Source organism: Mirounga leonina, unplaced genomic scaffold (assembly GCF_011800145.1).
Source record: "Mirounga leonina isolate KUSES-001 unplaced genomic scaffold, KU_Mleo_1.0 Mir_153, whole genome shotgun sequence".
Classification (NCBI taxonomy): Eukaryota; Metazoa; Chordata; class Mammalia; order Carnivora; family Phocidae; genus Mirounga; species Mirounga leonina.
Window position 1 is genome coordinate 16,681,506 of NW_023270387.1, and position 26,106 is coordinate 16,707,611.

Below are 26,106 nucleotides of genomic sequence, written 5' to 3' on the forward strand. Positions count from 1 at the left end.
CAAAGCTAATGTGTCATTATTTTAAATGTTTATTATCACGGGACAGCTGCATAGATGCAAAATATGAAGAAGATTTTATCACATAATTTCTGGGAGAACTCCTTCAAAAACCTTTAAATTATCCATTTGGGGATATTTTTTCTTTTTATTATAAAAATAAAATACGAGGAATGGTGGTTAGCAAGAGGTTTATGTTTTGTTTTTATTTAACTGGGGTTATATGATAATTGGTTATTCTTCATGCTGTGCTTGGAGTGCAATTCCTCTTCATCTTCTTTTGCCCTTAAAAGAGTTGAAGCCAGGCGGCCATCATCCCGTGTGGGAGCCCTTCACAGCACTGGTATTCAGGAGGTAGAGCGAGGTAGAGGACCGATCAGTGCGTGGACCATTTAGCTGTGTTGTAGCCACAGACTCCACTCCAAACCCTGGCCGTACGTCACACAAATGCTTGGTACCATTTGATCACTAAAGGGATCAGGCAAGAGAATATGTGCAGACTGGTATAAATTACTTATATTTTAAACTGAAGCCTAGTGTGTTTTTCTCTAAAAAATAGCTCATTTCTTCATTTGCAAAATGAAGATAAAAATGGTCCCACTTCACAAGGTTAGCGTGTGGCATAGCTGAACTAGTATGAGGACCGGGCCCTCTGACCTACTCTGAACCTTCTTGGAATTAGTCCACTTCGCAGTGATTTTAGAGCTCCTGACCTGTGTGGTCCGCACAAATCTGAGGTGAAGTGCACATTACTTTTTCTTTCCACCCGTAGCTCTCAACGCTGGCTGCCTTTTTGGCATAACCTATGGAGCTCTGACAAGAAACCAAATCTAGGTCCCAACCATGAAGCTTTAGCTCACCTTTGAAGCTCCTGATTTAGTAGTTTCTGGTAGAACCTGGGAATTCGTGTATTTTTGAAATTATACCAAGGATTTTATTTTATTTTTATTTTTTAAAATATTTTATTTATTTATTTGAGAGAGAGGGAGAAGCTAACTTCCCACTGGGCAGAGAGCCTGATGTGGGACTCAATCCCAGGACCCCGAGATTATGACCCAGGCAGCTATTCAACAGACTGAGCCATCCAGGCGCCCCATACCAATGATTTTAAATAGGACATATTAAAATAAAGATAAATACAATATAACATATAGCTAGGGTTGACATGTTGGTTCATACTATACTTATGTTAGTAATAGTTACATTTACTGAATGATTTTGTGCCATTAATTTATTCAGCAAACATTAAGCACCCACTATGCAGTAGTGAACTAGGTAAGTACTATCCCCGCTTTCATAGAGTTTATATCCTATTGGGGAATAGGTAAGAAAATAAATTTCTAAAAGGTGTACCAATCACTCTGTTAAATGCTTTACACATGGATCTCATTTAATGCAATCCACAGTCCTGGGAAACAGGTGGGTCCTGTTTTCTCTGTGTTACAAATGAGAACACTGAGACCTGGGAAGGTGAAATAACCCATCAGACCACACAGCTAGGAAGTGTTGGAACCTGGCTTGAACCCAGGTTTTTTGACTGTGAAACCAATCCTAACTATTCTGTTGTACTTCTTTTCTCATAAAGTTTAGTTACCACATTGATGCTTAATCCATTTACTGGGTTTCTAACATTTACTTCCTACTTGTTTAAGCTAGTTCTTTTTTTTTTTTCGGGGTATATTTATAATTTACTAGTGGTGGTATGCTGGAAGAACAATGGTCTGATTTTTATTTATTTTTATTTTTTTATTTTTATTTATTTATTTATTTATTATGTTATTAGTTTTTGATGTAGTGGCTCTGATTTTTAAATCCTAGATTTGGTTTTTGTGTCGCTGAGACCTTAGTCAAATTATTTAACGTTTCTGAGCCTCAGTTTCTTCATTATTTAACATGAAAATAGTTATCTTGCAAGTTGTTTTGAGAACTGAGTGAAATAGGATATCAAAGAGACTAGTACTATACAGAGCAAGTAGTTAAGGTCAGTAATGCTACTTTCCTTTTTTAAAAAAAAATCTTCTTGCCTACCAAGTTGCTAGCTAAATCATTAAATTGATGATCATGTTTTCTCTTTTCTTATATAGTTATGGATGCTTTTTGGTTTTTGAGTATATATATATTGAAGTTTGGTCATCTTTGAACCAAGCTGAAACTGTTTCTTTTTTTTTTTAAAGATTTTATTTATTTATTTGACAGAGACAGAGACAGCGAGAGCAGGAACACAAGCAGGGGGAGTGGGAGAGGGAGAAGCAGGCTTCCTGCTGAGCCGGGAGCCCGATGTGGGACTCGATCCCAGGACCCTGGGATCATGACCTGAGCCGAAGGCAGTCGCTTAACCAACTGAGCCACCCAGGCGCCCAAGCTGAAACTGTTTCTAAGTGAGCGTGGCTATGTAGTCAATTTTGAACACTTGAGCTGTTACCATGTGTTCTTCAGTAAAGCCTTAATGTTGTACTGAGGACAAAAGGAAGGAGAAATTCAAAGAGAATTACATGACCCAGTCTCAGCTCTTTAGAAACTTGCAGTCTAAAATGTCCTCTAAACTGTCTTTTCTCCATTTATCAAAGAGAATATCATATAGAACAAAATCAAAAACCTTGCCCAAGGCAACATGGAAGGTCTTTCTTTTGTACCATTAATTTTCAATTATGTCACTATTTCATAGAAAGATTAAATTATTTGCCAAGATTTGTTGAAATTACTTTTGCCTCTCTGTAGGTACCATCACTAACACAGGACTCCCTAATATGAATGGCCCCTTTCCTGGAGACCCACTCACTTAAGCTTTGTGAGCATGATTGCTATTTAAAAACTCTGATTACTGCCTGATATGCATTTCTTTTTTTCTCCCTAGGTCAGTAAAATTGTGTCAAATGTTCCCCAGTTGGAGTTTCTAAACCTGAGTTCCAACCCTCTGAATTTGTCGGTTTTAGAAAGAACATGTGCTGGGTCCTTCTCTGGGGTTCGCAAACTTGTCCTCAACAACAGCAAAGCTTCTTGGGAGACAGTCCACACGATACTGCAGGAGTTACCAGAGTAAGCCTAGAGGCATGATGGAGAGGGGGCAATGTCGCCATCTTTGTTAGTACATAGAATTACTGCTGATCTCCCATCTCAGAAACACTAGAACAGCAGAGTGGACGGAGAATGAGGTCAGAAGAACAAAATAATTAGAACCAGGATGTGAGGGTCATTTAGTAGCGTTTTCATTGCAAGACTTGTTCAGTGTTGAGTAGCACCAAGACATAGGATCTGTCATCCTTTGGCTAGAAAATATCCCTGAGAAGCACTTATCATTTCAATATCCACCCACCCTTTCTCCATTTTAATCTTCTGATTACCTGATTTCAGAATTTTGCCTCAGTGCTTTTCTTTGGGAGGAAAAAAAATCAAAGTATCTATAAAATATATTAACACTCAGATGATTAAGTGCCTTGCTGACCTGATGGGAAAATGGAGCTCTTTTCAATAATTTAAACAAGAAATTATGTTTTTGTCTGTCAGTTTAGAAATACTTTCTTAGATTTGTTTGTATCTAGTTTAGAGTATGCACCTAAGTGTTCAAAGGAAGTAGTTTAAAAAAATATATGAAACTATAGTTTCTTTGTCTAACTACAGAAATGATCAAGGCCTTTTGAATCTGCTCTCTCCCCATTTATTCCATCCAAGTTTCTCACTATCCCTCTAATGAGATTGGTTTCCTCACCGCATGCAGCATCTAGCATGGCGTAGTATGAGCTTTTAAGTCCCAGTTCCACTTACTGCCATATGACCTCTGATCAGGTAATTAGCCTCACTCAGTAAGCTTTGTTTCCTTGTCTATAAAATGGACATAACTGTATCTACCTTGCAGAAAAAGCAGGACAGTCTATGAAGCACTTGGAGCAGGGCCTGCCTCAGGGTAGGAATTCAGTAAATGATAGTTATTATTTCTGTTTCTAAACATTTTGTTCATGCTGTTCATGGGATTTTCCTCTATGTCCTTGCAACTTATGCAAGTCTACCCTTCCCTCCAGGCCATGTATTCTTTCCTGAGTATTCTAACTGCAATTTCAGTTCCCCTCCTGTATGAACTGCTATTGTACTTGGAGTTAGTAAAGCTTTATTTAGCACTTAGTTATTTAAGCACAAAATTAATTTAGTCCTGGGTTATATCATTCTCTGCTGTTTCATGTGTTTTAGGTTTTGTCTTCCCAGCTGTATTTAAGCTTTAGGAAGACGTCTTTATATTTTCTCCACAATCCCTACCAGAGTCTCCCACATAGTAGGCACTTACTTACTGAACAAATGAAAGTAGCTGCAAAGTAGAAACTTAACTGCTTTAAACAATGAAATATTTCCTTTTTTCTCTGCAGTTTGGAGGAGCTCTTCCTGTGCCTTAATGACTATGAAACAGTGTCTTGTCCTTCTATTTGCTGTCATTCTCTTAAGCTACTACATATAACAGACAATAACCTCCAAGACTGGACTGAAATCCGAAAGTTAGGAGTTATGTTTCCTTCACTGGATACTCTCGTCCTGGCTAACAATCATTTGAATGCTATTGAGGAGCCTGATGATTCACTGGCCAGGTTGTTCCCTAATCTGCGATCCATCAGCCTCCACAAGTCAGGTGAGGTATAGGCTTGTCTCGTTCTACGTGCAAATCGATCTGAACTTATGCATGAAATAAATGAAAGCCTATTTCTTGTAGTCGTGGCTCTGCCTTCTTACAGGATGCATTTTCACGAGTGACATGCAGATACCTATTGATTAGCTAAATTTAAGGCATTCGTTTTCATAAATGCAGAGCATCCTATTAGCTATTTATATTTTATCTATTGAAGAGGTCCTGCTGTGAAAGGAGTGAGATCAAATTGGTGAATTGGACAGTAAAAGGCAGAGTAAGAAGAGTACAAAGAATTACAAACTAGACTATTTTGTCTGGATTTAGGTTAAGGAATTTCACCCTACTATGCCTTGTAAATGCTCACTTTTCTAGTATTTATGTATGATCGATTACCAGTTTGCTGCCATCTGGTTCTCTGTCTCACGGGAATGCATATTTTTAGCCTATTTTTTTTTAAATTAATAAACTTCATTTTTTTAGAACAGTTTTAAATTCACAGCAGACCTGATCAGGAAGTACGGCGTTCCCACATCCTCCCTGCTCTCACACACGCACAGCCGTCCCACTGTCAGCGTGTCAGCACCAAAGTGATACATCTCTTATAATCGAACCTACGTTGTCACATCACCCAAAGTCCACGGTTTACACGGGGGTTCACTCTTGGTGTTGTACATTCTGTGGGTTTGGACAAATGAATAATGACATGTCTCCACCTTTATAATATCATTCATAGTAGTTTCACTGCCTAACAACCTTCTGTGTTCTGCCTGTTCATCTCCCCATACCCCTCAATTGCTGGCAACCACTGATCTTTTTCCTGGCTCCATAGTTTCGCCTTTTCCAAAATGTCAGATAGCTGGAATCATACAGCATGTAGCCTTTTCAGATTAGCTTCTTTCACTTAAGAATATGCATTTAAGTTTCCTCCATATCTTTTCATGGCTTGATAGCTCATTTCTTTTTAGCACTGAGTAATGTCCCATTGTCTGGATGCACCACAGTTTGTTGTTTATCCACTCACAAACTGAAGGACATCTCGGTTGCTTCGAAGTTTTGGCATTTATTAAAAAAGCTGCTGTAAACCTCCGTGTGCAGGGTTTTGTGTGGACATAAGTTTTCAGTTCCCTTGGGTAAATGCCAAGGAGTGCAATTGCTAGATCATATGGTAAGAATATGTTTAGTCTTACAAGATACTGCCAACTGTCTTCCAAAGTGGCTGCACCATTTTGCATTCCCACCAGCAATAAATGAGAGTTTCTGTTGCTTCACGCCTTCATTGGCATTTGGTGCTGCACGTGTTCTGGATTTTGGCCATTCTAATAGGTGTGTAGTGGAACCTTGTTTAATTTGCCTTCTCTAATGACATATGACACTGAGCATCCTTTCATATGCTTACATCCCGTCTGTATATCTTCTTTGGTGAGGTGTCGGTTCAGGTCTTTTGCTCATTTTTTTATTTGGGTTGTTTATTTTCTTATTGTTGAGTTTTAAGAGTTCTTTGCATATTTTGGATAACGATCCTTTATCAGATATGTCGTTAGCAAATATATGCTTCCAATCTGTGGCTTTTCTTCTCATTCTCTTGACATTGTCTTTCAGCCTATTTCTTAAAATAACTTCATAACTAAAAATAACTCTAATCTACAATTGAAAGAACATAGTTTAATTTGCCATAGAAGTCATAAGAGTAGGAATTAGGTTTTAAAAACCATTATTTTGCATAAGGAAGCTGTTGATTGCACAACTCAACACCCCTTGAGCTAACTCTGTTCTTCCTCCTAGATGGAAATACCATTCTGAGGGGAAGAGAACAGTTGTGACTTGGGATAGTTACGCACCAGAGCCCTCGTATATTGCCCCTCTGCTTTTGCCCTTGCTGCAGGTGGATAGAAATAGGAAGGGACTGCATTCTCCGAAATAGATTTAACATATTATAAAATTGACCAGCTTCATTATTACAGGCATACTTTTCCTGGCTGTGCCAAGTATCGACTTGGATGATATATTTGCTCACAGCCATAAGAAGAGGTTTTTTTTTTTTTTTTAGCGTGAAACAGTTTTAATTTGTTGCATGTTCTTCTTACCCAATGGTTCAGGTTCTCTGTTTTTGTTTTTGTTTATTTGTTTTACTTTTAAAATCTGTTTTCCCTGTCCCCAAAATGAGGACAGTTTGTAAGAAAGATAATATTTAGTTTCTGGTTCTACTGATCTTGCCCCATTTTAGAATTTGTTAGGTGAAAATTTCAGTCTGACGGTATCAACTCTGATCAGTAGTTCCGTTCTGTGAGTCTATATTTGATGAGAGAGTTGACCACATCACCTTTTTTATGTAATCATGGCATCCGTCTTGCTTATTGAAACCACCAGAAACCCTCTTTACGAATCCTTTTGGGGGAGAATCAGTACATTAGTGGGATGTTGGAGAATAAAGTTCTATCTCCTTGACCACTGGGACCACTGGGATCACACATTTATGGTGTTTAACTGTATTCTGTTCTTTCCTTGGATGAAGACAATTTTCAGGATCTCTAACTAGGTTATAAGGATTTTAACATCTCAGAAATTAATTGAAGTAATTTTTTTTATGTTCATCTTCTTATTGGTTTGCTTTTCTGGATTTACTTAAACAATATATTTCTCAAATTAGGTTTGCAGTCCTGGGAAGACATTGACAAACTAAATTCATTTCCCAAACTTGAAGAAGTGAGATTGTTAGGAATTCCTCTTCTGCAGCCATATACCACTGAGGAGCGGAGGAAATTGGTAATAGCCAGGTCTGTTGTCCTGATTACTCTCCTTTCTTCTCTCGGGCCTTGTTTCATTAGAAGGATAACGCACTATTGGGGGGAGTGCACTGTAAGTTTATCTGACTCTTGAGCAGACAGTGCTTGAAGGAGCTGCTTCTGTAGCTTCAAATCCTAGAAGAAAAGGGACACAATATGGTAAAAAAGATGTAAAAGGTAATTGGCTTGCCAAGACCACTGAAACATTCCCTCACAAATCTATTCTATTTTTATACTTTTTAATATTTACAATATTCGAAGTCCTATTTTGGATTATGAAGAAAAATTAGGTGTAATAGAGAATGAGTTCTATTTTAGTTGTCTTTATTTTCTCTGTTAACATAGTGGTCATTTAAAGTGTAAATATCTAAAAATTGGGCTGTTTCATTAGTGTGAAACTTAAGAGAGCAGCATCTGTGTTTTCTTCTTGAATATACATTGACTCAAACATGACCACCACATCGTTATGTTCTTCCTCTGACTCCCCAGCCTTTTGTGTCACTGACTCTGCCTCCCAAGACCATTGAAATGAGTGTTGATTTAGGTCTGAGCCTTCAGCAACGATAAGATTCTGGCTAAGATATAAAGGGCCATGGAGCTTTCATTCATTTTCTTTGTGTACTATGCATAGTAGTTTTGAAAGGGGCTTTACAGTTCCCTAAAGAAGAGTGGTTCTTCAAACAGGGTGTTGATCTTCCTGCCCAGCTAACACCTAGCAGATCCTTACTGCTTTCCGGTTGTGGACATATACATTAATATCTCACTGAAGAAATACATTTTAACATACTTTTCTTCTAAAAAGAATAAGGCTTATTGTAGACCTTATGCTTTATTGTCTTTACATAATTCTTTTGTAAAGATAATAAATTAATTGCTGAACAATAGAACCCATTTGTCCTGACTACATGTAGACCTGCGCTGTCCACTATGGTGCTGTTAGCCCTGTGTGACTTTTGAGCACTTGAATTATGGTTATTCTGAACTGAAATTTGCTTTAAGTGTAAAAATATACACTGGACTTCGAATACTTTGTATGAAAAAAGAATGTAAAATATCCTATTAGTTATTTTTTAGTATTGATTGCGGGTTGAAATGATTGAATCCTCGATCTATTGGATTAAATAAAATATATTAATAAAACTATTTCACCTGTTTTATTTTTGTTTTTTTAAATATGGCTATTAGAGAATTTAAAATTATATATGTGGCTTACATTATATATTTAAGTCGGACAGTGCTGGCTAGAATCTTATTTTGAAAGGTAAGGTATAATTATAAAAGGTCAGTGTCCCATCTAAAAATGAAACTAGATATTTTTGGTCCTTTTATTCTATACCACTTTAGTTCGTGTAAGTAGTTGTACATGAGCAGAGTTACATCAAACGTGTCCTCTCGAGAGTAAGATGGGGCCTCAAACCAATGATTTTATTTCTAAAGCTAAATATTCTCACTGTCTTAAAATGCCTTTATTTTGGTTTTTACTTACAGATTGCCATCAGTTTCCAAACTTAATGGCAGTGTTGTTACCGATGGTGAGCGAGAAGATTCTGAGAGATTTTTTATCCGTTACTATGTGGATGTTCCACAGGAAGAAGTGCCATTCAGGTAAAAACCCCTCATCGGTTTAACAACATTTTAGCAAGTATTGAGGCAATTTAAGAACTATTGTTTTAGAGCAAATCTAATAATTTGTTACTGGACCCTCTTAGAGGACTCTGGTGATAGGTTAAAAAAAAAAAAAAGAAAGAAAGAAACACAAAGCAAACCCATTTTATTTCATTTTCCACAGTGTATTTCTTCTAGCCTTGCACTTGTATTAAGAATGTTTGGGTAAGTATTCGACTACTTCCCCTCCATACTCCATATCATTGATTCCTATTTGAGCCTCTTCTCCAGGGACACATCTCCACCTACCCCAAAGCTGGTGTCTTCTTTCACATTGATCTGCTTTCAGGATATACTAAGTTCTGCAGTTTGGAAGATTTGGCAAATAGGCATGAGGTTTAGAGAATATGAGGAGAGGGCTAGAAAACAGACTCTTTGGGGGAAATACTAAAGGAATTAGGATGGTTGCATATGAAGAGAAATGCTGAGGGCTGAATTTGTAATTGCCTTCAGTATATGAAGAGGTAATATACATGGTTTGAGGAGGAACTGCCTTTTTTTATATTCATTAATTTTTTTATTTGAGTAGCGTTGGCACACAATGTCACATTCGTTTCATGTGTACAACATGGTGATTCCATGGGTTTCTGTGTTGTGCTCTGCTCACCACAAGTACGGCTACCATCTGTCTTCATACACACTATCACAGTACCGTTCACTATACTCCCTGTGCGGTACCTTTTACTCATGCCATCGCTGGAAGCCTGTATCTCCCACTCCCCTTCCCCCATTTTGCCCATCCCAGCCCCCTTCTCCCTGGCAGCTGCCAGTTCTCTGTATTTGTAGGTCTGATTCTGCTTTTTGCTTGTTTGTTTTGGTTTTTAAATTCCACATATAAGTGAAATCTTACGGCATTCGTCTTTATCGTATTTATTTCACTGAGTATAATATCCTCTGGGTCCATCCATGTTGTCGCAAATGGCAAGATCTCATCCCCTTTTTTTTTGGCTGAATAATATCCCATTGTGTGTGTACGTGTGTATTTGTGTGTGTGTCTGTGTGCCACATCGTCTTTATCCATTCATCTGTTGGTGGACACTGGAGTTGCTTCCATATCTTGGCTATTGTAAATAATGCTGCAGTAAACACGGGGGTGCATATATCTTTTCAAATGAATATTTGTGTATTCTTTGGGTAAATACCCAAAAGTGGAATAGCTGGATTATATGGTAGTTCTATTCTTCATTTTTTGAGGAACCTCCACACTGTTCTCCACAGTGACTGCACCAATTTACATTCCCACCAACAGTGTATGACGGTTGGGAAGGGGCTACATTTAATACTCCATAAATGTAAAGGAAATGTAGCAGGTATGATATAGGTAAATACACAAGAAAAAAAATACCCCCAAAACTGGTTTCTAGGTTTTGGTAACTAGAACCACTTACCAAAAATGTTATATGCTTTCCTTAATCACTTTAACAAATAATATGAAATCACATTAGACAAATAGGATGCAAATTAGGAGTGTGTGTGAGTCAAATCAGTTGGTCCTTCTGGTTACAAATTTCTGCAATTCTAATTCATTCTTACCAAACATATCTAATTTTCCCCAGACTTTTCCATTATTTACAAGCTTTGAGGGGGTTAACCCTCTGTAAGGCTTAATCAGTACTATATAAAAAGATTTTGTGATTTTGTTAGTAGTATTTTAAAGCCTAAACTCACATGTGGAACATAAGCAATAGCACAGAAGGCCATAGGGGAAGGGAGGGAAATCTGAAGGGGGAGAAATCAGAGAGGGAGATGAACCAGGAAGGACTCTGGACCCCAGGAAACAAATGGAGGGTTTCGGAGGGGAGGGGGGTGGGAGGATGGGGTAACATGGTGATGGGTACTAAGGAGGGCACGTGTGTGATGAGCACTGGGTATTAATACACAACTAATGAATCACTGAACACCACATCAGAAACTAATGATGTACTATACAGTGGCTAACTGAACATAATAAAAATAAATAAATAATAAATTTTGTTCATAAGCAAAAATAAATAAATAAAAAATAAATAAAAAATAAAGCCTAAACATTTAAAAAATTAAGTAAGAATTTTGAAGATTGTTTTTTAAAGTTAGCTAAGAACAACCAAGTAGGGAGAAATAAATATTACTATGCCTTTAATACAACCTAGAAATATCAGGTTAAGCAGCATGAATTTTGTTTTGTTTTGTTTTGGTAAAAAATAGTCTAATATCTATAGTTTCATTTGATTCCGTCTAACTTATTAGTGGGAGAAGTAAATATTTGGGCTTTGAGCGTATAGTTTATTTAATTTCGTCTGCTGCAGGGAGTAGTATATATATACAGGCAGTATGTTGTTTCCTGTCCTGTTAGCATAATTATCCTAAAGTGCATAGAGGCCTCTGCACTAGTCTGTATTCTTAAATGCAGGTCACAGAAATCATCTTCAATCATAGGAGGAATTTATTAGAAGGATGTTGAAAAACTACAAGAATTGTTAGGCAAGCTGAGTAACCAAATGTAGACAGGAACCGGGGGTGGCAAGGACAGCCAAGGTTTCACCAGTCTGTGCTGGCACTGTCCTTCCCAGACACCACAAGGCCAGACTTTCACCCCTGGACGCTTGTAGCTCTACCGCGGGCTGTGCTGAACATAATCTCTCACTGACCTTTGCCTCATTCCCCAAGGGTCAGAAATCTGTGTCTAACCAACTGATTGGCTATGTTTAGGGTATGTGCTCACATATTGTCTTCAGAGAGATAGGGAGAGGGATTATCTGTCACTCTGGCTTCTGCAGTGAGAGGTAGAATCATCCCCTGTCTTGGGACATTTCCCCAAATAGGAATAATTAAGCAAAAAGAGCATCTCTTGTAGTCTGCCATTTTGACTATCCAACATCTATGCATATACCTTTTCCCCATAGTTGTAGATATAAAAAAATTATTCTCACCTGTCCTAATGCAGTCCTTTTACAAAGGAAAACACACTTCTTTCTCCATGAAGTGAGATAACCTATTTATTCTAATCCTAAAGACTGTGACCAATTAGCTACTGTAAAAGATTCAAGCTATTTTAATTACCAGTCTGGCCTGGCTGCCTGTTTATGTAATGGTGCCCACTTTACCACTCACTAGTGGTTAAATGTCACTGCTTAGTCTCTTCCATTCTTCTTGAAATTGAAGTGGCAAACTGATTTTAGTATCTTCCTGGCCTATAAAATATTTTTCAAAGATGTGAGTGTTCTTCTCAGTAATGTATTTTTCAAGGCCTTGGAAAAGGAAGTGTCTTCTGGGTCCTTTTAGGGTTCATGGATGGAGAATGCGTGAGAGGTCATGGGTGACAATAATTTCCATGATTCCTGTGTCCTGAAATGTTTTATTTTCTCCTTCTACATTATCCCCCAAATTCATGGCATCTCAGCTTCCTTTAGCATAGACCACTATGAGTCCAATTTCTAATCATCCAACTAGATGAAAATTTAGAACCACTCTCAGCCACTGAAGCTAGCTTTTTGAACTCAGAATCTCTGGTAATGTACCTATGTCAACAACATCAGCGAGATCTAAAATTGCTTCTCCTTTCTTGGTCAGCATGCTCAGAATCTATTCCTTTACTAATTTCCTATATTTTTGTCCATATAACCCAATTCTTATAATTCTTTTGATGTGTTTGTAGTCAACCCCACAGAGCATGCTGTGATCTGATGGTAGGAGAGCGCAGTGTATATGTGGAAGGATGAGGCAGGTGGGAATTCATTTACTCTTGCAAGCTAATTCCCTTAGTCAGGGGGATTTTACTGCCTTCTCAAGCAAGAGAGGAACAGTCTCATTCAAACTGCTCACAAGGGGGGCGCCTGGGTGGCTCAGTTGGTTAAGCGACTGCCTTCGGCTCAGGTCATGATCCTGGAGTCCTGGGATCGAGTCCTGCATCAGGCTCCCTGCTCGGCAGGGAGTCTGCTTCTCCCTCTGACCCTCCCCCATCTCATGTGCTCTCTCTCTCTCTCTCTCTGTCATTCTCTCTCTCAAATAAATAAATAAATAAAATCTTCAAACTGCTCACAAGGGGGCCTACGTGAGGATTAGGGATTCGGGATGTTCCCATCCCTCAGCGTCTTCCTGTCTGTAAACCTCCACTCCAATTCATTCTGCCCCACCCCAGCCCTGCTCTCTTTCCAGCCAGTGCTTCAACTTTCACATAATAGTCCCAATATGGATACAAATTTAACTGATCTGTAATTCAGCAATCCGGAGCATCAAACTGTGCATTGTTTTTATAGCTACCTCAGCTTTATTATTGTAAGAGAGAAAAGAGCCTTTTCTTAAAAGTACCTGGGTTTCAGTCTGTGCTTTGAGCCTAGTTCATAGGTATTCAACTTTAATATTCTCTTGATTTAGGCTGTCTTGTGCCTTTAGAATAGCAGATGCTCTACCTCATAGTCTTGCCTTCTTCCGGCCCTTCACATTGGTTTATTCATGGCAACACTCTCTCAATCACCTGGAGCTTTCCATGGGACCACAAGTGGTCAACAGTTTTTTCACCGCTCCTTGTTAAGGCCTTTGCAGAATCCCTTCCATGAACACCAATATGACACTCACTGGGCCCTACTAGGCCAGAAACCAATTTCAAATTGCCCGTAATTACCTGAGGGGCTCTTGTTGATGATCTCCCTGCTGCTGATTTCTTAGTTCATACAACAAAAACCAACTCTGGCCAACTTAAGTAAGGTTAGGAAGTGAGTAAAAGAATAATGAATACTGTGTGGCCCACAGAATTGACAAGATTAGAGAATTAGGCTTGGGCAGGATTGATGGAAAGCCGGGCACAGCCAAGATTTCTGTATCTCACTCTACAGACAGTATGCTTCTGACACTGCTCACCAGCCAGTCATCACACACTGCTAGACTTCATTGCCCCCTGCCCCACCCCGTGACATTTATAGCCATGCCTTCGAATTCTTGATTCTTCTATATCTGCTCTGAATAAGCCTGTTAGACCTCGTGTCTTTGTATTTCTAGTAGTGGTTAGGTAGGTTTGTTACCTTTCTGTGTTCTGGCTTTCAGGGAAAGAAGAAAGAGAACATTTACTTCTCTTTAGCTTCTCTAGTGGATAGTAGTTCCTACTTCTCGTCTATCTTGGGTTCCCCTCAATTCAGAAGGGCATTCAGATGCTGGATAGCCAAAGTTGACATATATCCACTGTAATACCTGTTCCCTAGTAGTTTTTTGTCTGTTTGGTTTTGTTTGTTTTAAATTTATTTTTATTTTAAGATGGATGGATTGATTGAGAGAGAAAGAGAGAGCGCATATGCAAGCAAGGAGAGGGCAGAGGACAAGGGAGAGAATCTCAAGCAGAAACTGCACCCCCCCCCCCCAGCCCTGAGTGCAGAGCCTGTTGGGGGGGGCGGGGCTCGATCTCACAACCCTAAGATTATGACCGGAGACAAAATCAAGAGTTGGAAGCTTAACCAACTGAGTCACCAAGGCACCCCTTGTTTTGTTTTCTTTTGTTTTCCTAGTAAGTCCTCTGGTAGAATGATCAATGTACTCAGCAAATGTTTTTTGAGCCATTGTGATATGCCGGGAACTGTTGGGCACTTAAAAAAGAGCTATAATAGCATTCATGCTGATCTCAAGATAGAATGGTGAATGAACATAGAGGATTTTGTATTAAAATGCATTTATTATGAATTAAGAATACTGATATATAAACAGGGTGTTTACTTACTATACCCATTATCTTTTTAATTGTCTTCCAAATTATATGCATAATCTCTCCCTAACATACCAATGAACAGTGATTAGCCAAGTATGTAGTTAGTAAAAGGTGAAAATTTGACACTGGATAATTCGGTGTTTCATACAGAACCACATTTGAGCTTTGGTTTCCAGGGAGGATGGAGGGAGGTATCCATTTGTTTTGGAGGAAACATTCCTTTTCATTTGACCATGGGTTTTTTTTAAGTCAGTACTTAACTTGATTTTCCTATAAATTCTAACTTCTACAACATCCTTTTCCAGTTGTTAGGTTCCCTGAGCTTTTCCTTCTCCTTCTATTTTCCTGTCTTGTGTCATTAAACATGTAATACCTCTACTCAACTTAGACATAAGAAAAATTAAGCAATATGTCTTTTGAGGGCATGAATAAAAAGCCATTATGATCAATTGAATGTCCTTTATGGTAGCACAGTTATTTTGTGAGTCAGTTGGATTACTCACACACATCTGTTTCCATGTGATTAGTTGTTTTAGCAACAGGAGACTTTAAAGATGATCTAGAAATTTACATATTCAATTTTTCTACCTCAGAATAAAATACAGGCTCCAGTTACATGAATCATTTCAATTTTTTATGATGAACAGAATAAAATGTTTAGAGGGCAAAAGGGAGATGTACTTAATTAAGAGTTTTATAGTTTCTTACATGTGCTCGATCATCCTTTTTTATTGTTTTCTACTGATATGTGGAGCTGGAAGTCTAGCTTCTCTACTGTAGATGTTTATGGTAATAATGGACTAACACGAAAATCTGAGCAATCTCTTATGTGTTTCATGTTTATTTACTTTGTGAAATAACAGAAGGTGAAAGATCTCTGTTCCCGATTCTTGGCCTTTAAAAAGCATCATAGTGTTTGCTTTTCCAGTCAATGGACTCTTTCTTCTAAAGCCTTCATCTGTGCCTTGTCTTTTCATGGCTTGTGTAGGAGTGGTGTGCTATTTCAAAATAAGTTCAGTGTGTGCTGCAGGGGGTTGGAAAGATGTCCTCATTGGGCCGGTCCTATTTCAGTTATTGGGCCCTTATAGTTTACCAGAGGAACTTCTAGGAAATAACTCTGGATTCTAGCTGGGTTTCAAAGGACACTTTAATTTATTTACTGAATACTTACTATGAACCAAGAGGCACTGGGCCAGAAGCTGGAGACAAAAAGACAAAAAAATAGTGTCTACTCTCAAGAAGCTTGCCACCTGGGCTACTCTTGAGACATATTTCCTTTGCTGGATCCTCTTCATGTTCCCAACCTCTAAAAATAAAGTTACTGCAAGATTTGGTCTTCAGACCTCTTCTCTTCTGTCCTCGTCCCTTAGATACTTTTATCCAGTCGTGTGGCTCTGCATGCTTTCTGTATTCTAATACCTGCCAGACTTACACCTCCAGCTCTTATCTGCCCCTAAATTCCAGCCTAGTATTCCAAATGCCTACTTGACATCTCCACCTGGATGTTTAAACCTAATGTGTTCAAAACCAAACTTTTGATCGCCTCCCTTACCTTTCCCCGGCCCCTCCTCTACTGTCACATCTCCTCTGCAAGCTTTCCATCGCTCCATTTTTCCAGTTGCTTGGGAAAAAAACCTCAGAGTCATCCCTGATTTCTTTCTCCCATACCCCACATCTAGTCTTTTGGGTTTTTTTTTTTTTTTCTTTCAGTAGTACTTGCAAAAACACAGAGAGAATCTGACTGTTCCTTACACCATTCACTTTAGTTCAAGCCTTCATCATGTCTCCCTCCTGTTGGGTCTCCCCGAATCTGCCATTGCCCCCTATAGTTTATTCTCCACACAGGAGTCAGTTTATAAGAACTCAAGTTTATTTAAAAAACAAAAAAACCTTCCATGCTGTTCCCGAAACACATCAAGCACGCTCCCACCTCAGGCCTCTGCACTGTTGTCCCTCTTTGGAATGCACCAGGTTAGCTCTGTGGCTCTCTCCCTTGGGGATACCTCCCTGACCAGCCGATCTCAAATAGCACAGCTCTGTCCCCTACGATTCTCTCTCTCTCTTTTTTTTAAGATTTTATTTATTTATTTGACAGAGACACAGCGAGCAAGGGAACACAAGCAGGGGGAGTGAGAGAGGGAGAAGCAGGCTTCCTGCTGAGCAGGGAGCACAATGCTGGGTTTCATATCTCACATTTACATGATCCCACTACCCTGGGATCATGACCCGAGCCGAAGGCAGATGCTTAACCGACTGAGCCATCCAGGTGAGCCCCACCCCGCCTCCACGATTCTCTTAACCCACTTGTATTTTTCTTATTTAGCAATACCTAACTGGCATTTCTTATATACTCGTGGCCTCCCCACACTGTACTATAAGCTCTGTAAGAGCAGGGACTTCTGTTTTGAACGTTGCTTATACCCTCAATGCCTAGAGTGGTGCCTGACAGAATAGCAGCTGTTTAATAAAATGACTGAATCTTCACATTATGCTCACGGAACATGAGGCAGGGTTACTTAGCTCTCCTGGAAGAGGCGGTACTTCCTAGAAAATGATTGAGTCAACCTGATGAAGGTGAGGGAAGAATATTCCAGACAGAATGGACTACATGGGAAGTAAAGACACAGTGGTAGGAAATAACTCCTATGTGCAGTGAAGTGCGGCAGTTTGATAGGACTCCGTGAAAAGTAGTAAGCGGGAAAGAAGTAGTGGCAGATAGCGCTGGGTAGGAAGGTGGGAGCCAGGGCAGGCCCTTAGAGACCTTGGTATGCCCTGCTGGAGACAAGGACTTTTTCTCGAATGCAGTGGGAAATCATTGAAAGGTTTCAAGTGGGGGAAATTCCTAGGGCCGATTTTGGTTTATATTTAGAGGGAGAGGCAGAAGAGAGTCCTCGTTAATAACTGATACTTTGGTAAAGGAAGTGTGCGTTGGAGGCTGCTTATGTCCTTTGACAGAGGTACACATGTTAGGACTGAATTTCGCTATAGAATTTGAAATAGTCCTTTAAAAACATGCTGTGAAGTTCTACTTGTTTTCTGATATTTATGGCCCTGATTTCTCTAGGGGTAGAAGAGTATCATTTTTAGAGAGAAAGAAACCTCTGCGTTTATGAATCTGTACGAATCTATCATTACCTTCCATTTATCAAATGTCTGTCCACATTGCCTATGTTTATCAGTTTCTTTTATGTTGTATTTGCTTTATCTCTTAATTTCCTCTGAGAGAGTGAATTTAAATTGCTTATTTAATACTGAACTAATACCATTCTTCTTCTGTTGAGTTTTAAAGAGAGACAAAAAGAAAAACCATGTAACTTTTCTCTTAGAAATCAACATACCAGGTATCTTTTGGGATTGAACTGTTTCTTTGTTTTGTTTTGTTTCAAGTTTTTATTTTAATCACCTGGTGCTCATCACTAGGCATATACTCCTTAATCCCCATCACCTATTTCACCCATCCCGCCACGCACCTCCCCTCTGGTAACCGTCAGATTGTTCTCTATAATTAAGAGTCTGTTTGGGGACCCCTGGGTGGCTCAGTTGGTTACACGTCTCCCTTTGGCTCAGGTCATGATCCCAGGGTCCTGGGATCAAGCCCTGTATCTGGCTCCCTGCTCGGCGTGAGTTTGCTTCTGCCCCTCCCCCTGCTCATGCTGGAGCTCTCTCTGTCTCTCTCTCTCAAGTAAATAAATAAAATATTTTTTAAAAAGAAGAGTCTGTTTCTTGGTTTGTCTCTCTTTTTTCCCTTTGCTCCTTTGTTTTGTTTCTTAACTTCCACATATGAGTGAAATCATATATTTGTCTTTCTCTGACTGACTTCTTTCACTTAGCATTATACTCTCTAGCTCCATCCATGTTATTGCAAATGGAAAGATTTCATTCTTTTTTTATGGCTGAATAATATTCTGATATATATAAATATGTCACCTCTTCTTTATCCATTTCTCTGTCGATGGACACTTGGGCTGCTTTCATATCTTGACTATTGTAAATAATGCTGCTATAAACATAGGGGTGCCTGTATCCCTTTGAATTAGTATTTTTGTATTCTTTGGGTAGTACCTAGTCGTATGATTGCTGGATCTTAGGGTAGTTCTATTTTTAACTTTTTGAGGAACGTCCATACATTTTCCAGGGTAGCTGCCCCAGTTTACTTTCCCACCAATAGTGCATGACTGTTCCTTTTTCTCCACATCCTCGCCAACACCTGTTGTTTCTTGTGTTTTTTATTTTAGCCATTCTGGCAGGTGTGAGGTGATATCTCATGGTAGTTTTGATTTGCATTTCCCTGATGATGAGTGATGATGAGCATCATTTCATGTGTCTGTTGGCCATCTGGATGTCTTCTTTGGAGAAGTGTCTGCTGCCCATTTTTAATTGGATTATTTGCTTTTTGGGTGTTGCATTTTATAAGTTCTTTATATATTTTGGGTACTTACTTTTTATCGGATATGTCATTTGCAAGTCGTCTCCCATTCTCTGGGTTGCCTTTTAGTTTTGTTGATTGTTTCCTTCGCTGTGCAGAAGCTTTTTTATTTTGATGTAGTTCCAATAGTTTATTTTACCTTTTGTTTCCCTTGCCTCAGGGGACCAATCTACGGCCAATGTCAGAGACATTACTGCCTGTGCTCTCTTCTAGGAGTTTTGTGGTTTCATATCTCACATTTACATCTTTAATCTATTTTGAATTTATTTTTGTGTGTGGTACAAGAAAGTGGTCCAGTTTCATTCTTTTGCATGTAGCTGTCCAGTTTTCCCAACACCATTTGTGGAAGATGTTTCTTTTTGGTTTTTTGTTTTGTTATATTTTGTTTTAAAGATTTTATTTATTTATTTGAGTGAGAGCACAAGCAGGAGGAGCGGCAGGCAGAGGGAGAGGGCGAAGCAGTCTCCTCCCTAAGCAGAGAGCCCAACTTGGGGCTCGATCCCAGGACCCCAGGATCATGACCTGAGCCTAAGGCAGATGCTTAACCAACTGAACCACCCAGGCGCCCTTGTTTCTTTTTGTTTTTGATGGTAGTGGGAAGGAAGTAAATTCACTGATTTGGGGTGTCTCTCTTTTTTTCAGACTTTAAAATTTTGTTTTTCTTTTTTCTTTTTTTTTTTCTTTTTCTCTTTTTTTTTTTTTTTTTTAAGATTTTATTTATTTATCCATGAGAGACAGAGAGAGAGAGAGAGAAGCAGAGGGAGAAGCAGGCTCCCAAGGAGCAGGGAGCCCGATGTGGGACTCGATCCCAGGACCCCGCGATCATGACCTGAGCCGAAGGCAGACGCTTAACCATCTGAGCCACCCAGGCGCCCTAAAATTTTGTTTTTCGTAAAGACTTAGAAGAGGCATAGCTCTAGTGAACAATTATGTGCTGGGAGGAAACACTGTTGTCAGAGACAGAGTGGCAAAGCCAGAAATAGGCTTTCTTAAAGGGCTTTGCTTTACTTTTATTCTCCTTCGGTACCTCACTTTCTCTTTGTCCCAAGGAGTCCCTAAACTATACCCTGGGAAATCCTTATTTATGATGTCAAGGATTATATTAGACATTCCTCAAATGCTTATTGGATTGTCATTAGTGGTAGGCTTTTTAAAATATGGAGAGTATGTTTTTTCCTCCTTCAGACTAATGGCGTTTCTAAATACTGCTGATTGTATCTTCACATTATTGTGAGAGCAGGGCAGAGGCTTGTATCCAGACACCACCTCAATGAAGGCTTACTTTGTCTTGGATGCTGGAGAAATCCTAGTGTACTGTGTCTGTTACCTCATATTCCTTCCAGACAGAGGACCTGCTGTTGTGAAGGAACATTCCTACATTGGACATGAGTCTCCTGGGGTTCTCCATATTGCCAGGCTCCATCATCCTCTGACAAGGGCCATGACACAGCACTCCTCACATTCAGCTTCCAGTCTCCTGAGAAACAAAAGGGGCTTTCTCCCTTGCGCACCGTGGAGAGCATCTGAAATGTTAGCTTTCCCTGTCGCTTACAACCTTTGTCATTCCAATTACCTTGGACTTTATTTTGACTTCTTGCCACTTTCCCAGCCCAGCAGAAGAGAGGCTCCCTTCCTAATCTTGATTTGAGTAATATATGAGAATTTGCATATACCTGCAAAGGAGAGAAAGAATAAGAACCATCCCTCCCACCTCATGGTCTTGAGGGAGATTATCTTTGGTGTCAACTTTGGTTTTGGCCAGGGCAGGGGCCAGTCTTATCGTTTTTGTTTTTGTTTGCTTTTTAGGATTAAAAAAAATATCGAGAATAATAAAAATAAATACTCATGTTCACATTATTCAGAACTGATGATTACTAATATTTTACTACTTCAAGTTTATTTTTTAATTAAAAGAAATAGTATTACAGATAAAATTAGAGTCATTTTTTGCCCCTGTTCTCAATCCTATTTATGCCAAGAAGTAACCCCTGGCAAGAATTTGATGTGTATACTTGGTGTCCACTTATTATATTTTATATATCCATTGAATTATAAAGTGGGATTTTATAATTCTTTGTCAATATGCATTACAATTTCTTCTCTCAGTCTGTAGCTGATTCCCAGTCTGATTTTTTACTTTGTGTTTTGTTGAAAAGAAGTTTCAAAATTTTAACATTAAATGTTATCAATCCTTTATGGTTTATTCTTATTCCATCTTATTTAACAAAATCTTTTCCTTTCCAAAGATCACTTAAGATAATCTCCTGCATTTTTTTCTAAATGTGTTTTCACATTTGTGTCTTTGATCTGCCTAGAATCTGTCTTTGTGTATGGTGTCAAATAGAGATGTAAACAGATTTTTTCCCCCATATGGGTATTTTTTTTAAATTTTACTTTATTATGTTATGTTAGTCACCATACAATACATCATTAGTTTTTGATGTAGTGATCCACGATTCATTGTTTTCATATAACACCCAGTGTTCCATGCAGTACGTGCCCTCCTTAATACCCATCACCGGACTAGCCCATCCCCCCAGCCCCTCCCCTCTAAAACCCTCAGTTTGTTTCTCAGAGTCCATAATGTCTCATGGTTCATCTCTCCCTCCGATTCCCCCCCTTCATTTTTCCCTTCCTTCTCCTAATGTCCTCCATGCTATTCCTTATGTTCCACAAATAAGTGAAACTATGATCATTGACTTTCTCTGCTTGAAGTATTTCACTTAGCATAATCTCCGCCAGTCCCATCCATGTTGATGTAAAAGTTGGGTATTCATCCTTTCTGATGGCTGAGTAATATTCCATTGTATATATGGACCACATCTTCTTTATCCATTCATCTGTTGAAGGGCATCTCGGCTCTTTCCACAGTTTGGCTATTGCGGACATTGCTGCTATGAACATTGGGGTGCATATGGCCCTTCTTTTCACTACATCCATGTCTTTGGGGTAAATACCCAATAGTGCAATTGCTGGGTCATAGGGTAGCTCTATTTTTAATTTTTTGAGGCACCTCCACACTGTTTCCAAAGTGGCTATACCAACTTGCATTCCCACCAACAGTGTAAGAGGGTTCCCCTTTCTCCACAACCTCTCCAACATTTGTTGTTTCTTGCCTTGTCAATTTTTGCCATTCTAACTGGTGTAAGTATCTCAGTGTGGTTTTGATTTGAATTTCCCTGATGAAAATGATGATGAACATTTTTTCATGTGTCTGTTAGCTATTTGTATGTCTTCTTTGGAGAAATGTCTGTTCATGTCTTCTGCCCATTTTTTTACTTGATTATTTGGTTTTTGGGTGTTGAGTTTGAGAAGTTTTTTTTTTTTTTTTAAAGATTTTATTTATTTATTTGACAGAGAGAGACACAGTGAGAGAGGGAACACAAGCAGGGGGAGTAGAAGAGGGAGAAGCAGGTTTCCTGCAGAGCAGGGAGCCCGATGCGGGGCTCGATCCCAGGATCCTGGGATCATGACCTGAGCCGAAGGCAGACGCTTAACGACTGAGCCACCCAGGCGCCCCGAGAAGTTCTTTATAGATCTTGGATACCAGCCCTTTATCTGTAGTGTCATTTGCAGATATCTTCTCCCATTCTGTGGGTTGCCTCTTTGTTTTGTTGACTGTTTCCTTTGCTGTGCAGAAGCTTTTTATCTTGATGAAGTCCCAATAGTTCATTTTTGCTTTTGTTTCACTAGCCTTTGGAGATGTATCTTGAAAGAAGTTGCTGTGGCCGATGTCAAAGAGGTTACTGCCTATATTCTCCTCTAGGATTTTGATGGATTCCTTTCTCATATTGAGGTCTTTCATCCATTTTGAGTTTATCTTTATGTATGGTGTTAGAGAATGGTTGAGTTTCATTCTTCTGCATGTGGCTGTCCAATTTTCCCAGCACCATTTATTGAAGAGACTGTCTTTTTTCCATTGCATATTTTTTCCTGCTTTGTTGAAGATTATTTGACCATAGAGTTGAGGGCCCATATCTGGGCTCTCTATTCTGATCCATTGGTCTATATGTCTGTTTTTGTGCCAGTACCATGCTGTCTTGGTGATCACTGCTTTGTAATATAGCTTGAAATCGGGCAATGTGATGCCCCCGGCTTTGTTTTTCTTTTTCAACATTTCCTTGGGGATTCGGGGCCTTTTCTGATTCCATACAAATTTTAGGATTGTTTGTTCCAGCACTTTGAAAAATGTCATTGGAATTTTGATCGGGATGGCATTGAAGGTATAGATTGCTCTGGGTAGCATGGACATTTTAACAATGTTTATTCTTCCAATCCATGAGCATGGAATGTTTTTCCATCTTTTTGTGTCTTCTTCAATTTCTTTCATGAGTGTTCTGTAGTTCCTAGAGTATAGATCCTTTACCTCTTTGGTTAGGTTTATTCCAAGGTATCTTACGGGTTTTGGTGCTATTGTAAATGGAATCATTTCTCTAATTTCTCTTTCTACGGTTGCATTGTTAGTGTATAAGAAAGCAACTGATTTCTGTGCATTGATTTTGTATCTTGCCACATTACTGAATTGCTGTGTGAGTTCTAGTAATTTGGGGGTGGAGTCTTTTGGATTTTCCACATAAAGTATCATGTTGTCTGTGAAAAGAGAGAGTTTGACTTCTTCTTTGCCAATTTGAATACCTTTTATTTCTTTTTGTTGTCTGATTGCTGTTACTAGGACTTCTAGTACTATGTTGAACAATAGCGGCGAGAGTGGGCATCCTTGACGTGTTCCTGATCTTAAGGGAAAGGCTCTCAGCTTTTCCCCATTGAGGATGATATTCGCTGTGGGTTTTTCGTAGATGGATTTTATGAACTTGAGGAATGTTCCCTCTATCCCTATACTCTGAAGAGTTTTAATCAGGAAAGGATGCTGTATTTTGTCAAATGCTTTTTCTGCATCAACTGAGAGGACCATATGGTTCTTCTCTCTCCTCTTATTAATGTGTTCTATCACATTGATTGATTTGCGAATGTTGAACCACCCTTGCATCCCAGGGATAAATCCCACTTGGTCGTGGTGGATGATCCTTTTAATGTATTGTTGGATCCTATGAGCTAGGATTTTGTTGAGGATTTTGGAATCCATATTCATCACGGATATCGGTCTGAAATTCTCCTTTTTGATGGGGTCTTTGCCTGGTTTGGGGATTAAGGTAATGCTGGCCTCATAGAATGAGTCTGGAAGCTTTCCTTCTGTTTCTATTTTTTGAAACAGCTTCAGGAGAATAGGTATTATTTCTTCTTTGAATGTTTGGTAGAATTCTCCAGGGAATCCATCAGGCCCTGAACTCTTGTTTTTTGGGAGGTTTTTGATCACTGCTTCAATCTCATTAGTGGTTATTGGCCTATTCACGTTGTCAATTTCTTCCTGTTTCAGTCTTGGGAGTTTATAGGTTTCCAGGAAGACATCCATTTCACTCAGGTTGCTCAGTTTATTGGCATATAGTTGTTGATAATAATTTCTAATAATTGTTTCTATTTCCTTGGTGTTAGTCGTGATCTCTCCCCTTTCATTCATAATTTTATTAATTTGGGTCCTTTCTCTTTTCTTTTGGATAAGTCTGGCCAGTGGTTTATCAATCTTATTAATTCTTTCAAAAAACCAGCTTCTAGTTTCGTTGATCTGATCTACTGTGTTTCTGGTTTCTAATTCATTGATCTCTGCTCTAACCTTAATTATTTCTCCTCTAATGCGTGGCTTAGGCATCGTTTGTTGCTTTTTCTCTAGTTCTTTAAGGTGTAGAGTTAGTTGGTGAATTCGGGATTTTTCTATTTTTTTGAGTGAGGCTTGGATGGCTGTGTATTTCCCCCTTAGGACCACCTTTGCAGTATCCCATAGGTTTTGGACTGATGTGTTTTTGTTCTCATTGGTTTCCATGAATTGTTTAAGTTCTTCTTTGATTTCTTGGTTGACCCAAACATTCTTGAGCAGAGTGGTCTTTAGCTTCCAAGTGTTTGAATTTCTGCCAAATTTTTTCTTGTGATTGAGTTCCGGTTTTAAAGCATTATGGTCTGAGAATATGCAGGGAATAATCTCAATCTTTTGGTATCAGTTGAGACCTGATTTGTGACCCAGTATGTGGTCTATTCTGGAGAAAGTTCCATATGTGCTTGAGAAGAATGAGTATTCTGTTGTTTTAGGGTGGAATGTTCTGTATATATCTATGAGGTCCATCTGGTCCAGTGTGTCATTCAAAGCTCTTGTTTCTTTGTTGATTTTCTGCTTAGATGATCTGTCTGTTGCTGAGAGTGGAGTATTGAGGTCTCCTACAATTAATGTATTGTTATCAATATGACTCTTTATTTTGGTTAACAGTTGGCTTATGTAGATGACTGCTCCCATGTTGGAGGCGTAGATATTTACAATTGTTAGATCTTCTTGTTGGATAGACCCTTTAAGAATGATATAGTGTCCTTCTGTGTCTTTAACTACAGTCTTTAGCTTAAAATCTAATTTGTCTGATATAAGAATTGCTTCCCTGGCTTTCTTTTGAGGTCCATTGGCATGGAAGATGGAACTCTATCCCTTCACTTTCAGTCTGGATGTATCTTTAGGTTCAAAATGAGTCTCTTGTAGACAGCATATGGATGGGTCCTGTCTTTTTATCCAATCTGCAACCCTGTGCTGTTTTATGAGAGCATTTAGGCTGTTCATGTTGAGAGTGATTATTGAAAGATATGAATTAATTGTCATCATGTTGCCTGTGAAGACCTTGTTTTTATAGATTGTCCCTGTATATTTCTTTTCTATATCACTCTTGGGGTCTTTCTCCTTTTATAGAACCCCCCTTAATACTTCTTGCAGGGCCTGCTAAGTGGTCACATATTCTTTCAGTTTCTGCTGGTCTTGGAAGCTCTGCATCTCTCCATCCATTCTAAATGACAGCCTTGCCGGATAAAGTATTCTTGGCTGCATATTCTTCTCCTTTAGTACCCTAAATACGTCTTGCCAGGCCTT

General features: G+C 39.0%; 1 protein-coding gene across 2 annotated transcripts in view; it reads left to right on the plus strand.

The window, feature by feature from the left end:
* LOC118013327 (tubulin-specific chaperone cofactor E-like protein) overlaps positions 1 to 26,106 on the plus strand; it is a 160,120-nt gene that overhangs the window by 25,989 nt on the left and 108,025 nt on the right. For both annotated transcript variants that reach the window (XM_035009153.1, XM_035009155.1), the window contains 4 exons: positions 2,852 to 3,033; positions 4,353 to 4,609; positions 7,254 to 7,380; positions 8,878 to 8,994. In XM_035009153.1, coding sequence (XP_034865044.1) covers positions 2,852 to 3,033; positions 4,353 to 4,609; positions 7,254 to 7,380; positions 8,878 to 8,994 — 683 coding nt within the window. The remainder of the gene's footprint in view (positions 1 to 2,851; positions 3,034 to 4,352; positions 4,610 to 7,253; positions 7,381 to 8,877; positions 8,995 to 26,106) is intronic.